At 42.0% G+C, this 18609-nt stretch overlaps 2 protein-coding genes across 2 annotated transcripts in view; both read right to left on the reverse strand.

Moving 5' to 3' along the window:
• The window catches only part of TMEM269 (transmembrane protein 269), an 8417-nt gene extending 5395 nt beyond the window's left edge, over positions 1-3022 (reverse strand). Inside the window, exons 1-2 of the mRNA XM_039868809.1 lie at positions 2768-3022; positions 2098-2236 (exon numbers count right to left, since the gene is read on the reverse strand). Coding sequence (XP_039724743.1) covers positions 2098-2236; positions 2768-2831 — 203 coding nt within the window. The 5' untranslated portion in view covers positions 2832-3022. The remainder of the gene's footprint in view (positions 1-2097; positions 2237-2767) is intronic.
• A 9791-nt stretch (positions 3023-12813) lies between these two features.
• Positions 12814-18592, reverse strand: CUNH1orf50 (chromosome unknown C1orf50 homolog). The gene is made up of 5 exons (XM_039868812.1): positions 18390-18592; positions 18155-18270; positions 15105-15191; positions 14473-14604; positions 12814-14135 (listed from the first exon to the last, which is right to left on the reverse strand). Exons 1-5 carry the CDS (start codon positions 18463-18465, stop codon positions 13950-13952), a joined length of 597 nt encoding a protein of 198 aa, XP_039724746.1. The 5' UTR covers positions 18466-18592; the 3' UTR covers positions 12814-13949.
• Between the last annotated feature and the right edge of the window lie 17 nt (positions 18593-18609).

Here is an 18609-nt window from a genome sequence, read left to right on the forward strand (position 1 = left end):
CCTACATCCCATCCATACTCTTAACCCATAGTTTTAATGGGGTACCCCAAACCCCCTAAGTAATCACAAAGATCCCTTCCAACTCTAAATTCCAGGCATATTCAATGGCACAGGGGTCCTAGGTTCTAGCCCAGCCTCTGCGGCCATCTTACTGTGAATTCTCGGATAAATAACTTCCTCCTTCTCTAGGCTTCTCTTCCTCTATCTGTAAAATGAGGAGTTTGTGCCAAATGATTTCTTTAATCAACATAGGCCTATTCAGAATATCTATTTCTCCTACTGTGAGATTCGATAGTTTAAGTCTTTTAGGGAATTGGTCATTTCATCTAGGCTATCAAATTTATGGGCATAGAGTTATTCATAATATTCCTTTATTATACTTTAAATGTCCATGGGATCGGTAGAAACGGCTCCTCTTTCATTTCTGATATTTCCTCCCAGTCTGCAGCTTGTCTTCTAATTCTCTTGATGCTGTCTGCCATAGAACAGATTTCTAATATGTGCATTTAATGCTATAAATTTCCCTTTAAGTACTGCTTTTACTGCATCTCACAAATTTTGGTAAGTTGAATTTTCATTTTCTTTTAGTTAAAAATATTTTTAAATTTCTCTTGAGACTTCATCTTTTATCCATATATTATTTAGAAGTGTGTTGTTTAGCCTCCATGTATTTTGGGATTTTCTAGTTATCTTTCTGTTATTGACTTCTTAATTCCATGTGGTCTAAGAGCATACTTTGTACAATTTCTATTCTTTTAAATTTGTTAAGGTGTGTCTTATAGCCCAGAATGTGGTCTTTCTTAGTGAGTTTGAGAAAAATGTATATTCTGCTACTGTCGGATGAAATAGTCTATAAATATTAATTAGATCCAGTTGATTGATGGGGCTGGGCCATTCAGTTCAACTATATCCTTACTGATTTTCCATCTGCTGGCTCTGTCAATTATTGATAGAGGGATGTTGAAATATTCAACGATGATAGTAGATTCATTAATTTCTCCTCACAGTTCTATCAGCTTTTGTCTCATGTATTTTGATGTTGTAAATGAGCCTCCAAGAGCTCTTTCAGACCCTATATTCGAGGAGTCTATGCTTCTGACCAGCACATGCTCCTAGACTCCTCTGAAAGCAGCCACCACAGTCTCAGGCAAACCTGCCCTGGGAGGCCATTCCCAAGTCTACACTCCAACTGCAATGCTTAGGTGGGCTCGCAGAAGCAGACAGAGAGCTGGCTGCAGACGTCAGCTGTCCCCAAACAACCTCAGTATTTCCTTTGCTTAGACCGATAACTCTGTGTTTAAAGGGATCTGGGCCCACCATTGTGGCATAAAAAGCACAATCCCAGAAGATTAGGCAGAACTAAGAAGATAAAGATTTTCTGCTGCAGGTATGCCCGACTTAAATAGACTCCAAAAACCTGGTCTTAGAGAATCATAAAATTTTCAAACTAGGAGGGAACTTAAACATCATCAGGTAAACTCATTTTATGGGTAAGAAAGAGATCCAGAGAAGTCGCCTGCTTATGGTTATAGAGATTCAAACAGATTAGGAGGATGTTACTTGCATTATTAAGAATTTATCTATAAAGAGCTGGTTTGCCAAGGCATTGAATATGATTCAATTTATAGAAATATAATTAGTTTACAACTTTGGGGGACCCATATACATGTCTCAGATTTTCCAGAATAGTGCTAATTTTAAATAATCCACCAGATCATATGTTCTAATTTAAGAATCAAAAAATTTGAATGGTATCCTGTCTCCTCAAGGATTGTATAAAAGCTACCAGATAAGAATCTCTTGGTTTTTATCATAAGAATCATTCTGGACTGCCATAGCTGGAAGGAATTATAGAGATCATAGTATGAACTCCTTGTTTTAAAGATGGAGAAATTAAAGCTTAGATATAACCTAGCCAAGGTCACATACCAGGTTGGTAGTAGAACTCAGGCTAGAACCTTGGCCCCTTGACTCCCAACCCACTACACTATACTTTCTCCTGCCTGCAGTTGATCCCATGCCTCAGTGCCAGGCTCTCCTTCCCTTACGCCTTTGGCTCCCGCTCTTGGCTGAGACCTTGCTGGGCTCCAGACTTACTCGCAGAAGTTGCAGAAGATGGAGAAGAGCCCCAGGATCATGTTGGCCAGGGACAAGGCATTGGTAACATCCTTCCAGGAAAATTCATTCATCTGGAGGTGACTCCGGTTGTTGGTTGGAAAGAAACTGGAATGCTGACCTGGGGCCCAGGGGAGGGGGGCAAGGGGTTCCCAAGGTCAAAGAGTCTCAAAAGAGGCTTCCAAGGACCAGGTAGCTCCTGTTCCCCTAGACCTCATCCCAGAACTGTACCCTCCCAACATTGTTTCATTGGCCATAATGAGGCAGATAGGAGGTAGATGGAGGAGACCAGGTGGTAAAGGCAAAGGTCCAAAGCTGAGTGTCTTGAGAAAGTCCAATAGCAAAGTGAGTGAACCAGCACAACCACAGTTCACACCCCTCTCTGACTGTACCCCATACCCTATAGACCTCCCTCCAGCCCATATGTTGACCTTTCTGGCACCCCCATGGCCCAAGGTAAAAGGGATATGGACCCCTCCCCCTTCTGAGAGACAAACCTTTTGTCATAGAGCCCTTTATCATAGATGAGACTTTTTTTTTTTTTAATTACAAAGCTACTTCCAATACTTTGGGTTGAGCCCCACAGGAATGTAAAACCCTGGGAATGGGTAATGCCTTGACCTCAGGAGTGGCCCAGGGGAAGAGGGGTTACCTGAGATGAGGGAAGCACAAAAGGGATCCACTGCACACTCAGGCTCCTTTGTTCGGCAGGCCATGCTTACTCCTTCAGAAGGGCAGGACTGTGGCCGAGGTGCCCCAAGCTCTTGGTTCCGATAGGCCCCAATCAGACCAGCAGTCTGAGCTCCAACATGGGAAGGGAGAGATGAGAAACAAACAAACAAACAAATGAATGTGTCCAGCACAAAATAGTTCACAAGGCACTTTTCATTGTGTGCTCTCTTCTGATCCTGACGACTTCAGAATATGGTGCTATAAATTCTCCCCATTTTATGAATGAAGAAACTGAGGTTCAGAGAAATGGAGATATTGGCTCCAAGTCACCTACTAGGTAAGTAGAACCTAATGCCACTGGGGGCATAGATCTCAGCAGGTTTGTGGGGTAGGGACAAAAGGGGAGCTCAGTGAGCCAGCCCTGCTGGGCAGCTACAGCCTCCTCATCCCTCCTAGTCTCTCAGGGAAGCAGGGAATCAGCTGGCCCTGCCCATTTTCACAGCCTGTCTCTCTCTATGTTTACTCTAGAGACAAACCTACGTACTCCTTGCACATGCACTGATTGTGAAACCAAGTTTCTTTTGTAGAAAAAGCCCCAGAGCTCTTTGAAACAGGGGAAGCCCCACTGGTTTGATGTAAACACACTACCCACAAATAATAATCCTGCACTTGAGTAAAAATATACAAGTTCCAAGGTGTTTTCAGGTCTGTTTCCTCATTTAATTCTCACTTATTTTAGAAGCGAGGAAGCTGAGATGCTGTCTCCACTCAGTCCCTCTTTACAGCCCCAATTCATTCTGGTCCAGGCGAGAGCTAAGACAAATCACATCCTTTCCCATAAACCTTGCTGCCAAGATGTCAGAGGCTGGGAAGGGCTGGACTTGAAGTGTGGGACTGGGAGTTTATCAGTGCAGTGCCATGGGCTTACTGCTCCCACAGGCCAGCCTCATTTGCCAAGGGTGTCCATGGTCACATCGCCAAAACCATTGGGACTCCCAAGACTTGGCCATGCCAGGGCCCCTCATAACCTAAGAGAGGGAGCAATGTGAGCCAAAGAAATATAGGAAGAGAGGGGGGCAAAGGACTGAGTGCATACTCCTTCCCCACAAACCCCTTCATCCTGGTCTCTCCTGAGCCTCAGGGCTGACCCCAGCAGACCAAACACCTCTGTTCCACATTAGCCCACTGTTACCTAGGAGAGCAGCATCCCAGCATCTCTGCCTCACAGAGGCAGTCAGCAGATGCCTGGGGTATGTCTATCAATTACCAGACATGCTTCATCTGTATTAGTTAGTTTACAGTTATTATTTTTTTTTAACTCAATGATCAACTGTCGGCTATGTTATCTCTTTCATTCACACAGCACTTTTACCTCTGTTGTTTTCATTGGCCCTGTGAGGTCTACCAGGTAAGGATCACTATCTCTACTTGCCAGGTTAAGATAAAGAAGACTCAAAGAGGGGAAGAACCCTTCTCAAAGTCACACCAGAAGTGGCAGAACAAGATTTACAACTTCTGTAAATTTCTGCTGAATTCTGATGTCTGCTGACCAGCAGGACTGAGCACTGTATTTCTTATAAGTTCTGACCGAGCTCAGTGCTGAGAAAACCCTTGGTCTCAGTCTTCATGGAACTTCCAGGCTATCCAGGAAAACAAAACTCATGCATGCATGTGGAGACTTACTCTGTTCCTGGTGGTACCTCATCTCACAGATGGAGAAACTGAGGTTGCAGGATAATTAAGCGACTTATCCCAGTAAATGGTGGAGCCAGGATTGGAATCATCCTCTCTTTCCTAATTAAATGCTATCTTTAGTATAATACACAGGTCCCAGCTGTGAAAGGATATAGACCCGAGAGTAAGAGGTATAGAAACCCAGAGAAAAAAAGGAACAATCTACTCATTCAGCTAACATCTGGTCGTGAGCAAAATTTGGTGCCTGGTGCTTAGGACACAGAGAGCATTACCCAGCATGTTGAGGGGTTTAGAGAAAGTTCCTCAGCGAAGGGAGTCAGAGCTTGCATAGCAGTGGCCTGCAGGACTAGATCATGTCACTCCTCAGCTTCTTAGAAGCCATCAGTGCCTCCCCAATGCCCTGAGGATGGAGTCCAACTCCTTCATTTGATATACAAGCCCTTCATGATGAGGCCCTGCTCAACTCTCAGCCTCCTCTCTCTGCTGCCCTTTGACCCCTTCTCTGGCCCTCTCTCTGGCCTTGGATTGGGTAGCAATCCTCCTCGAGAAGCCTGACACCTGCCTTGAGCCTGTGAGGTGCTCCTCCTCTGCACTGCCACATCTCCTTGTGTGCACCATGTGACACTTGGCATCCTGTATTAGCATCACCTAGCTTGTCTTCCTCCTCTACTACAGCGAAAGCAATGCAGACTGAGGGCCCCTATGCTCAGCCTGAGGCCTGACAATAGAAGCTGTTCCATGATTATTAAATTAACAGAGTATGTCACTCCGGTGCTTCCCCGCGATCCTCTCACTGCACCAAGCCACATCTGTATCCTGCATCAAAGCCTGGTCGGCTTGTCCTCCAGGAAGCCTTCTCAAATATACTCTCAACAATCCAGCTCCTTTAATACACGCAGCATCTACCCAACGCTTATGATTTTCCATTTACTCATTTAAAAATATATTTGCCGATGCCTGCTCTGTGCCAGGTCTGTGTGTTCTGGAGGACAAGACCCAGGCTATACTCTGAAGAAGCTCGGAGTCTGGTAGGGAGTCTTGTAGGGAAGGCAGGTGTGTGTAGGGACAGTGAAGGCAGTGTGGCAAGTGGTAGGTTGGACAAGGAGGACGTCCAGTTGCTTCAGGTACGCAAGGGAAGATGAGACTAAGTCTGAGTTGTAGGCAGGGGAAGGTTTCACTGATGTGATATTTATGGAGGATCTCTGAGGATGAACAAAGCACAGGTATTTCTTAGCAAACAAAATTGTAGGTGCAAAAGCACAAAGAGGAGGGCTGGATCACAGGGAGAGAGAGGGATGACTGGAGGGGATGTCAGAAGGGAGGCCACAGTTGTGATATGCCTGTGTGACCTTGAGTTGCAGCCTGTAGGTAGGCAGTGATATTTAGTAAGGGGGTCCCTTGGTCTGATAAGGGTTGCAGTAGAGAGTGGTCTGGAAGGGAGAAGGTGCAGAAAAGGAATCCAGCCATGAGACTGGTGAGTGAGGAGATGTGAGCGAGCAGAACTGGCAGGACACTGGAGCTGTTTGAGGAAGGTGAGGGGAAACTTGAGTTATTACCTGGAGGTTTCTCAAGAAAGGAAATGAATAGCAGAGCCAGGTCCTTGTGGGGAAATCCGGGGTGCAGCACTAGAGTAAGCAACTCCAGGTGGACTGCCCCAGCAGTCATGGGACACAGGGTGCAGTCACTCTAGTTTGAGATACCCACCCCTCCCCACCTCCCGTCTACCTCTCTGCCCTGGAGGCCAACATCCCCCAACAACAGAGAGCTGGCCTTTCTGGATTCTGGTCCCTCTGAATTGGAAATAGCCGCGCTCCCCTTCCTTCCCTTCCCCGCCCGCTGTTCCGTGTCCAATCCAGAACCCACTCGACAGCAACGACCATGCCAACGCCAACCATGCGAAAAGATGGAAGAGAAGGAGCTGGGGCTTGGTGTCCTCACTTTGGGACAACTCCTTCTTCCAGAGACCTGATTGCCGACAGCATTCGGGGGAGGGACATGCGCTGCTGCAGCTGCTCACCTGGGGACAGGACATTCCTAGATGTTAGGGAGACCGCACTCATTCCCCGTTTCCGGTGCGGTGGAGAGGGGCCAGCCCAAGCGAGAGACAGCGGCACCAGTCCCAACCCTCTTACTACTACTAACTCTTAGCTCACAATCCCAGAGAGGCAGGGGAGGGGCAGCCAGACTTGAGCTGGCGGAAGAGGGACCTCAATTTGTAGGGAAGCCCTAGGTCTTGTAGTGGGCGTGGTGCGGATTGGAGGGATCTGAGAGGGAACTAGTTTCTCCATCATGACCAGCGTGGGAATGCGTGTCAGGAGAAGAGACAAGAGTGCATGCTTAGTGGGAGGTAGACTGAAGGGGAGCTGGAAAGATAAGGCTGTAAAAGGTCGCTGACGTCCAGACCCTAGAATGTAAGCTCCGTGGGGGCAGGGCATTTGTTCTGTGTGGTTCACGTTGTATCTTTGTGCCTATGGGAATGCTTAGGCATATGGTAAGTACCCCCACCCCAATATTTGTTGGATGAATGGCAGGCTGAATAACTTACACTCAGTCCTGAAAATAGTTTTAAGTCACAAGTGACATGGTCAGGTTGTTTAGAAATATTATTCTGGCAGCAAGTGTAAAGAAAGGCTCTATAATACTGCATGAGAGATAAGGTTGGCTGGAGCAACAAATTGTTGGATGGCAACTGAAGGGAATGGGAAGTAACCAGACTAGGAGCTATGGTGAGATGGAATCTCAGGGGTGTGGGTTGAGTGAGAGGGAGAAGGTAAGAGCCTCTCTGAGGTGTCTAGATTTGGCAACTGAATGAAGAGTGTGCTACAGAAAGGAACTTGTTAGTGTTGGGTAGGATCCCACCAGTTTAACACTTGCCCCACATCTTCTGCCCTCTCCTCATTCTAAATTAGAGCAGCAAGAGCTTCCAGGACAATATATGCAAAGAGAAGGAGTGGAGCTAGGAGGTCAAGGGACATTTTTCTTTTCCCACACTTTGGTGGGGAAAGAAGAGTATAGAAACTGTATATTTTGGATGGGATTCTGAAACAGAAAAGGACATTAGGGAAAAACTAAGGGAATCTGAACAAAGCAAGGTTTTAGTTAAAAATAACGTCTCAATATTGGTTTATTAATTACAATAAATATACTATACTGATGTAAGATGCTACTGATAGGGACAATCACATATGGGGTAAATGGGGACTCTACTATCTCCACAATTTTCTGTAAATTTAAAATTCTTCTAAAATAAAACGTTTTTTAAATAAAATAAAGCAAGAAGGAAGGAAGGAAGGAAGGAAGGAAGGAAGGAAGGAAGGAGGAGGAGGGGAGGGAGGGGAGGGAGGGAGGGAGGAGGAGGAGGAGGGAGGGAGGAGTGGGGAGGAAGAAGGGAAGGAAGGAAGGAAGGAAACTATCGTGTCCTGAATGGCTACTAGTCACTGACTACCATGTTCAACTCTTTACAAACACTATCATCATTTACTGGATTTCCCCAAATGCCTCTGAGGCTAGTATTAGCATTCCAATTCTCCAGAAGAAGATATGGGAGATTAGTTGATTTTACCACAGTTTACGCCATTAATAATTAGTGGAGCTGAGACCTGAACACAGTCTGACACCAAAGTCAGACCTAAGGTTCTGAGAAACTAAAAGGAAGAACCAGGATGGAGGCAACTAAAGGTGTACTATGAGTCCAAGCCAAGAATCAGGTTGGCTTCTTTCTATCACTTGAGTTTCTTTTAATTTTATTCCACATGGACCATTAAAGTGGTGAATTAAAAACTGTAGCATAATAGTTATAATACTAGCTTTAACTTTTAACCAAGTTACATTCCAACTCTAATACTTACCAGATGTGTAAATTTAAACAAGTTACTTTGTGTTCCTGAACTTATTTTCTAACCTGTAAAATGAGATTTTATGAAGTGCTTTGCACAGTGTAAAAACTATTATTATTATTATGATAATGATGATGACATGATCATGCATTTGTTAGCCTGGACATCTCTGAGGCTTCCTTCAGAAGAAGGAGAAAAGATGGGATAGCTAAGAAAGCCCCTCTTTCCCATCTGCCATGAGTTTCTCACTTCCTCTGGTTCTGGACATCACAGGGAGTGATGGACAAGAACATTAAGGTTAGACTATTGACACTTGTGCTAATATGGTAGCCACTAGCCACCTCTAGCTCTTGAGCACTTAAAACGTGGCTAGTCCAAATTGAGATGTACTGTACGTGTAAAATACACCCTGGAGTTTGAATATTCAGTTAAAAAAAAAATTTAAAATATTTTTTAGTATTATTTGTTGAAATATAATATTTTGGATATACTGGGTTAGATAAAATGTATTATTAAAGTTAATTTAACTGTTTTTTTATTTTTTAATGTACCTACTCAAATTTTTTATTTTTATTTTTAAATTTATTATTTTTTATGGTGACATTGGTTAATGAAATCCGGTAAGTTTCAGCTGTACATTTTAACAGTAAGGCATATATATATTTACATTGTGGTTCACCTCCCATAGCTAGATTTCTTTCTGTCACCACATATTTGACCTCTTTTGCCCCATCTACTGCCCCCTCCCCCACCTTCTGGTAACCACTAGTCTATTGTCCATGTCCATGAGTTTCTGTTTGTCCTGTTCATTTGTTGCTTTTAGGTTTATATCCCACATATAAGTGATATCATGTGGTTTTCAACTTTTTCTGTCTGGCTTATTTCAGTTAGCATGAAAAAAGAATTTAAATCACACGTGGGTCACATTATATTTCTATTAGCTACATTGACTGAGATCCTTTGCAGGATATAAGTACACACAGAACTCCAGATGTCCATCCATTCATTATTAGGGTATTTATCATGTGCCAGGCACTATTTTAGGTGCGAGGGATACAGCAGAAAACAAGATAGACACTGTTTCTCTCCTCACAGAACTTATACTCAAGTGTAGGGGAATGGCAATCGATGCCTGGTCGTGATAAGTGCTATGGAAAAGAAATCAGGGTCAGAAGTGGTTTTGATGTGAGAAGAGTTGGTATTTCTGATGGGGTCATCAATGAAATGATATTTGAGCAGGGGCCTAAATGATGAGAACCATATCTTGGAAGGAAATGTTCCAGGCAGATGGAAGAGCAAATGTAAAGGCTCTGAAGCAGGAACAAACTTGGTACGTTAGAACAGGAAGGTCAGCAGGCACGTGGTGAGTGCTGAGGGTGGTAAATCACGTAGTACCCTCACGAGAAGTTTGGATATTATTCTAAATGTAGTGAGAAATTCTTGAATCATTTTTATATAGAGGTGTTGTGACCTGATTTATAATTTTAAAAGATGATGCCGACAGTCTCTGTGAAGACGAAATGAAAGAGGGTGAGAATGGAGGAGGGGAGCCAAGTTAGACGCCTACTGCCTTAGTCTAGGCTAGAAATGTTGGTGGCTTGGACTGAGGGGATAGGAGTAGAGGTGGTAGGAAACAGAGTTAGGATGTATTTTGAACACAGAACTAAGAGGACTTCCCTATTGGTGTGGGAAAAACAAATGGAATCAGGGATGACTTAGGTTTTTGGCCTCAATGAGAGGTGCTGATGGAAATAGAACTGGCGACAAGACAGGTTTTCGGGTAGAGCTCAAGACTTTTGTTTTGGACATGTTAAGTTTGTAATGATGTCAGGTAAGGCTTTTGGATAGACAAGTCTGCATGAAACTCTAGGGAGAGATCAGGGCTGGGCATCCATGCGAATCAGCAGCATAGTGGTAATTCAAACTAAGGGAATGGATTAGAGCACCTGGCAAAATAAAGCAGGCCAAGCAAGGGCTTGGCCTAGAGTATTTTAAAATGTGTCAGGAGACTAACTTGTGAAGTTGGGGTGGGAGGTGGGGTGTGTGTGTGCCCAATTGCTTATGATTGTGTGAGCTTAGGTTGTTAACTTCTCTGGACCTTGACATACATCTTCTGCAGGCTCATCACTAAACACTCAAGGGAACTACTCCTGTGGTACCCCATATACACATTTTACTCTAGCACTTCCATATTTTCACTTCTCTATGCCTCTATATCGAGATCCTCTAGGACTGTCTTAATTTGCCAAAACAGTTATGGTTATGGCCAGACTTCAATCAAACATGACTGTTTTTGTCTAACTTCTACCACCTTCTATCTGCATAACTATAGGCCAAATGCTTAATCTCTGAGCAGATGTTTCCATTCTGTAAAATAAGAATACTATATACCTCATAGATGGAGGATAATATAAAAATTAAAGCATAATGGATATATGTGGCAGAATAAAAGCTCACTAAACAGTATTTATTGTCTTTGTATCTACAATTCCAATATTCTCAATGCTTGTGGACTGATAAGTTGAGAAGGACATAGTAAGCCCTCCTTCCCTCATTCTAAAACCCTAGAGTAGAGAAAGGGAGGTAGAGTCAGCTGTTACTCATACCCAGTGAACCTGGATAGAACCAGCACAGTGTATTATTGAAAGGAAATAAAGATTATTAATTATTCTGGAAAATATCAGGAATGACTTCATCTTCCATATTTTGTTGAGTGCATCTTCACCATCTACACATTCAAATGAGAAATTCAAGCATTATCTAAGATTCTTTCTTCTCACTCATCCTTCTAGTTATTCGTTAACAAGGTAGAAATCTTCACTTAACGTCATCAATGGATTCTGAGACTTTAGGTGAAATGATGTATAACAAAACTGATTGTGCTGTATGTTAACTGATATAAACAAAAGTTAAGTTCCTATGGCATCTCATCAACATTTTAACAAGAGTTGAAAGAAATGTTGAGGACCTGCTGTACTTCCAAAATGCCATACTTCATCAAATCTAAGATGCCTCCATTTGGACACATTATTTTATGTAGCTCTAATTTTAAAAAATTATGCCATTTAAACTATAACATCAACTTTTAGAAGCATCCAGGCTTCAGAGATTTTAAAATGTGGGAGAGAAGTACATCTTACAATTGATGAAATATGGCACCTCATTCCACTATTATCTTAGTTCAGACCTCCATCATCTTACCTGTGCTATTCTCCAGAACCTAAAAGGCACTTTATACTTATGAAATGATTGGATGGGTAGATGAGTGAAGAACAGTCAATGTATATAATCAATGGGTCTTAGTCACCCATTGCCACTAACTTTCCCTAAGCTTGGTAATTGGCGTAAGCAGTAAAGATCAATGGCACTACCTGGCAGTCAGTGTGGGAAACGCACCTTATTGAACAGAAGGAAGTTTACTTTTGAATCAGGGCTCTCTTTTCTGCTACAGTGGTTAGGAAATTGGTCCAGAGTTCAGGAATTTGCATTTTCAAAAGATCAAGCTGATAACTGTATGTGGAATGGATTAGAGAAAGGACAGAGGAACTAGAGACACCAGTTGGGAAGTTATTTTGTCAGAGCTGAGTCAAGTTCAGATCTGCGATTTCAATGCCACCACACTTAACCACTTTGTAATACTGCCTTTTACCCAAGACCTTCCTTTCTCCCTCAGCTGAGCACTGTGGCAGATAAATTCTAAATGCTGTTCTATGATTCAATGATTTCTGCCTTCTGGTATTTATGCCCTTGTATAACTGCCTCCCTTGCTTCTAATCAACAATACAGCAAATGTATGAGAGGTTACTCATGATTAGCCTAAATAAGACTGTAACTTCCATCCTGCTATCAGATTGTCATCGTTGTTGGCTTTGATGAATAAAGTTGCCAAGTTGGGGAGATCCATATAGCAAAGAACTAAGGGAAGCCTCTGGGTAATAGTTTGTTAAAAAACAGTCAACAACTTCAGTCCAATAACCCTTGAGGAACTAAAATTCTGCCAACAACTTAAGTGAACTTGGAAGCAGATCATTTCCCAATTGAGCCTTCAGATGAGAACCCAGCCCTAGCCAACAATTTGACTGCAGCCTGTGAGAAACCTTGAACCAGAGGGCCCATTAAGTGTGCCTGAACTCCTGACACGTAGAAACTATGAAATAATAAATGTGTGTTGTTTGAAGCCCCTAAGTTTGTGGTAATTTAGGAACTAAAAATTTATAAAGCACCTATTGAAAATGTGTTACTGCCATGCAGATCAGAACCTTCTGAAAACGTGGGAAACTTTCTGTAGTCATAATCAACTACTGACCACTAACTTGTGTGTGTGTGTCCCACAGCATCCTAGTCAGAGGCTTTTGCAACTGACTCAACAGAGCATTCCCTGGTAAACTGAGTGACCAAGTATCACCTGGGTGACCTTGTCAGATTCTAGCCCTTCGTGGACCATTTACAGCTCACAAGGAGTGCAGTGTATGAGGAAAAGCCATGAACACCAGGATGGGTTTAGGGTTTTACCAAGCAGATCGGCATGAGAGACATCCATCCCCAGAAAGGAATTTGGGCAATTGTGGTTTCAAGCACACATCTCTCCTTTTACAGCATGCTGTGACAGATTATATGGCATTGAAAGAAGTACTGCCATGCTGGAAGCGCTATGAATTTAGCCGATTCCACTGAATAAAAAGGAAGTGAGGTAGAGTCCCACTAGAGTCCAGTCAGGTTCAGAACTGGAGTAACTTGGCCAAAAAGACTGTTTAGTTCTCAAATAACTCAGGTCGAAATAAGTTTCGATGTGAGTTAACTCATAATTAACAGGTTGGCTATTTTTCCTGTGTCTCACCCACTGCCCTAGTCTGTCTTCCACAATATTTTAAAGTTGCTATTTAAATGGATTTGTCCTGCTGCAGATGGCTGAACTCTGAATTTCCTCAGTGAAGCTATAGAGTGGATTCATGTAATGGTTAGTGGCAGACTCCAATCTCTCTTCCAAGCCTAAAATTCTGAGTTTAGAGGCTGACCCTACCCAAACCTGGATATTATTGCTGCTTCAGATTCTCTAGTCACTCCAGCAAGGCAGAAAGAACAGAAGGGTCAAGCCAAACCTCACCAGTAGTGTAGATATACCAGAATCACACTTTCTTTAATGCAGCCAAGCCAAGTTGTTTATCATCCTCCACTATCCCTTTCTTGTTCCCAGATGAATTTGAAGCTGGAGTTGCATCAACTGTAGCCTAAACCCAATCTTAAAGACAAACTATAGAAAAAAACTAAAAACGGTCCTTTCTGAAAACCCTCGCCAACCATTTGTGGGAAGAAATGCTTCTTCCTCTAATGCTCTGACTTATAGAGAGACCAGATGGAGGTAAAGGAGAAGTACACTGGCCAGTATGCTGAAACTGACTGGTTGGGTATCTGTGATCCAGAGAGGATCCAAAAAAAAGCCTGATGTGATTCATTACCATCCCAACTAAAAGTAATAATGACAGAATTACAATCACACAGGGTGTCCTTCCAAAAAGTTCATGATTCACCTACACGTCCTCAGTTCTCATGCCACCTCTCATCAAGGCAGAGAATGGGGGCAACAAGGAGATGACAGGTCCTTGCCGTGAGAGCTGTTTGTCAGAGTCCACCTCAGTGAGTCAGTCCCTGGAAGTTGGGTTCAGGACTTGGAGGCAGGGCCACTGGCTGGCTTAGCAACTTGTCCACTATGCTGATTTTAGCATCTTGCTTCTCAATGTCTTCATATGAAGTCCAGGAGAAGTCATGCTGTAGCTTGTAGGCACCAAGAAAGTCATGTGGACAACTTGTCCCCCATTCCTAGAGAGGGCAAAAAAGTTCTGATCAGGGGAGGACATAAAGAAACATTTCCTAATTATGACTTATGACACTTTTTTTTTTTAGCTTTTCATTTTAGACCATTTGGAATCATCCTTGAAAAGCATTACATTACACATCAAATTCCTCCCTTAACAGAGATAATGGCTGTGAATGATTTAAGCACGTTTATTTTTTAGAGTCATGACTGGGCTCACACCACCTAAAGTATTTCCTCAGAAACCATTTACCAACCCCAATGCCTACATTTTCACCCACACGCCAAGAATTTCTCAAAGACGAGAGTAGATTTTTGTACAAAAAAAATAAATGTTCTTACCTTTGGAGAAATAATTGAAAAATACTGCTGACCACTTTCCCGTTTATAAAGGTAGTAAATGTTGCCAGGCTTTTTCACTATATTACAAGCTACGCGGTGCAAGTCAGCATCTCTGCGAGCATCTTCCAATACCTAAGCACCACAGAGAGGTAATGAATTGTGTACTGGAGATAACAGGCACTCATATTCAGTGATCATCACAAATGTTCAATGTTTATAATCTTGCTCCCCACCATAGCAATGAATCACTACTGTGATCCACATGATTCTGAAGAAACAAAACTTAGACTGTAATTTTACTATGCTGCAAAAATTACTTTAGAAGAATTATATTTCAAAATGTTAAGTATTATTGGTATTGAGTGGGTTTTAAGTTTCTCTATTTTTCTGTAGTAAGTACATGTCTTTTGTAACTGAAAACATATTTTTCCCTCAAAATGCTTTACTTCTTTGAACTTTCTCCTAGTGAAAAAATGTATCTTATACTTAATCTCTTGGGCTTATTCTATTTCACTCAATACCTCTATATTTCTAGGAGGTACATAAGACAAACTACAATAATTAAAGCAAGTTAAATTAATCCGGTGAAATAAAACAAGAAAATGAAAGCCTGTCTAAAAGCCATTACTTACCTTCCTGGCTTGTTCTTGCAAATGTTGGATTTGCTCAGCTATCACTGTCAGTTTGTTGGTGGCATTTGCTCGGACAAATTCATCAGCCTACAGGTGAGAGAAAACTAAACTGTGGGTTGTAAAAGTATCAGACTTCTATGATGTTCTTATATAGACCCCAATGTGAAGAGTTATGTCAACAACATTGCTTATGCCTAAAACATTCTTTCTATCCTCACCATTCCATGAACTCCCATTCATCTCAAAGCCCACCTCATAAACAGCACTGCTCATGAGAAGCCAATTCTGACATGACCTTACACCACAGAACTAAGCGCTCCTTCTTTTCTACTTCCCGTAGCCTTCTACCTTTTTCACTCAGGTCACACTGAATTTCTTCAGTTCTCCAACATTCCCTGTTCTCTCTTGCTACCAAACACATTCATTATGCTCTCTCCTCCTTCTAATACATTTTCCCCCTTGCTCTTTGCCTGACACACCAATTATTCCTCAGGTCTCCATTTATTTTCTCATGTTTAAACATTTCTGAAATCAGGGCTGGGTCTTTTAAGAAAAATCCAAAGATACCTGTGATATGGCTCTTATTGCCTGCTATATAGGAATCTAGCTATGTATAGAAAGCATTACCTCAGTTGAATTATTTACATCACACCTAGTTATATTTTAACCTATATTTATATTTCTAATTGATACTTACAATGTATTTTAAAAGACTGCGCTATGATGCAAACCTGAAACAAGGTTACAATGTACACATAAGACTGCATGTCCTAGAAAATGCAACTGAGGGCAATGGAAATTGCTTAAAATAAATATAATAATTTTCAAAGCTAGGAGAGCACGGTGTGTCTAATTTATGTATTGGGAAGGATTATCACTCAGGCATCAGAAATTTGTCAAAAAATTCTGCTTACTTTTGAAAAAAGCTGATTAACTTCCAGTGGTATACCATTAAGTTAAGGAGAAGAAATTAGAAGGTTAAACTTGAACTTAAACTGAGAAATATTAAGAGAATTTTCTGGTTAGTTGAAGAAGCTTAAGGTAAAAGTCAAGTATAAGCCAGTGTTATGAGTGAAAAGAAATAATTAAGTTGAGTCAATCACTTATCCGTTCCAAAAATATATATTTAGCAACTACTATGTGTCAGACAAAATGCTAGACACTGACTGGATACATTGGCAAACAGGAGAGAGAGGTGCCTACCACCATCAAGATTACAGTCTAATGCAACTGTCCTTTAGAAGATGAAGCAAGTTACATATGTAATTTAAAATTTTCTTGTAGCCATGTTAAAAGTAGAAGTAAATAAGTTAATTTAATTCTATAATTTGTTATTCAACCCAATATATCAAAAAATAACCATTTCAACATGTAATTAATATTTTTAAAGTCATTCATGTGATATCTCACATTAAGTGTATATTTTATACTCACAGCATCTGTCAATTTGGATGCTAAATTTTCATTGGAAATACATGATGTGTATTTAGACTTCATAAAATTTAGGGTTGAAAGAGTATATCCAACATAAATTGTTCTAAATATACTTAAAAGTTTCCAATAATTAAATTATTAGGTTTTAAAATTTAAGTCAGCATTATATAAAATTTAAAATTCAGTTTCTCAGTTGATCTAACTATACATTCCAAGTGCTCAACAGCCATTGTGGAGCTAGTGGCCACTATACTGTAAGGCATGCTCAGAAGTCAGTCCTGCTAGAAAGTACAATTTAGTACACAAAGGGTAGACATGCTTGATTCAATTTGTCTCTAGAGTTTTTACTTTAGCTTCAAAGACTGATAATATTGGAAAAATGGATACAGCACAATAACGAGTCCTCTATATTTCACTAGACAATAGGCTGAATGAACAAAAACTGTGTTCCTTCTTTTATTGTTTCAGGCTATTGTAATAAATATGATGGCTACTCAATAATCCATGAAAATGTTTGCTTAAAATTTGGTCCTAGAAGCCTCCCTCCCAATAAGAGTGATCTGATTAAAGAGACACATGACATTCTCCTAATCCATAAAAGTTATACTTTGCACCCCAACTCTCTAGAAAAGGCACAAGGTTTGAATCAAAGGAGCTTTCCAAAGCACTTCAATATTTAGTTAAAAACTGAAGTACAGTGATGTATATGAGGACATTAATTATTAAATATTTTGGGGCGAAACAAAGACCTTTGAACATAACAAAGGCCAAATGTGATAGTGTATACAAGGATGAGGAATATCATGAGCTTTAAAGCAGCAGGGCCCTATAAGTACAAACTGAAGAGGGGTCTACAACCACAAGTCTTGGAAAGAAATTAGATGAAATTTGGTTTTTCAGAGCTTTAGATCTAGAAAGTCTCCTAGTTCAAACCCTTCATTTTATAAAGAAGTTGAGGTCCAGAGAAAAGTCATTTTCCTCACATCACAGAGCAAGTTAATATCAAAAGTGGGATTAAAACTCATGTGTCCAAATTCCAGTGCTTCTATTTCACATTTCTCTTTATTTTACTTCTTTTAGCAATCAATATCTAAGCACTGGGCTTGTCCAATATTGTGTCCAATGACCGAGGACAGAGAACAAAGTTAGAGTCCTTACCCTTCTAGAAGATGTCAAGTTCTAAAAGCTCTCGGGTCCCAGATAAAGATCTTATAGGAAGCAATTTTAAGTGCACTATGCATCCCAGAGGAATTTGCGTTAGCATGATCTTGAAACTTCCCCAGAAACTTCTCTTCACGTCTCATATAAGAATAATTTCTGTGCTGCCTACCTCACAGGACTGTGGTAAGGCCCAAATAAAATAATGAATATTGCAAATGCTGTGCAAACCTTCCCACGAATGGAGATTATGGACACTCAAGTTGCAGTTAAAGGAGCCTTTGGTCTTAGATCAGAGTTTGACTCAGGCCTCTGACTCGCAATAACAATCCCGGGTGTGAAATGGAGACAAGAACAAATGCTACCCCACACTAAGTGGCTATGAGATCCAAGCCGTAAGACGCAGGGCCAAACGGGAACGAAGATGGTTATTTACTTCCCCAGCCGCGCCTCCTCACCTTCTGCACCTGCTCTGCGAGCGCCACGAGGTCTAAGGGGTCCCCGGCCCGGTGGGTGTGATAGGGGCTCACTAGGGCCAGGCCGCCGGGGGTCGGGGTAAGCTCCACCAGGGCTCCTGCGACACACACCCAGGAACACAGGCCATGAGCGCCCGCCCCTGGTCTCCCGGGGAGCCCGGACGACTAGCTGCTCCATGGGGGCCTCTTTCCCCCTTCTGACTCCCGCCCCGCGTACCTCCCCGATCTGTCGCCGACTGAACTTGGTTTTCAGGGACCTCTTCAGACTGCCCGGGAGTCGCAGCGTCCTCCATGACAGTACCTCAATGTCTCCCCACCCGGCGGAAGAGCATGCGCAAAAGGTCCGTAGGCGGAGCTTCCGTGTTCCCTCCTATTAGGCGTCAGAACTGCAGAATTCGGAGGCGGGGCTGCGGCTGACGCGCAAGGTTCCATTGAGG

The sequence above is a fragment of the Pteropus medius genome, unplaced genomic scaffold (genome assembly GCF_902729225.1).
Source record: "Pteropus medius unplaced genomic scaffold, Ma_sr-lr_union100, whole genome shotgun sequence".
In the NCBI taxonomy this organism is placed as follows: Eukaryota; Metazoa; Chordata; class Mammalia; order Chiroptera; family Pteropodidae; genus Pteropus; species Pteropus medius.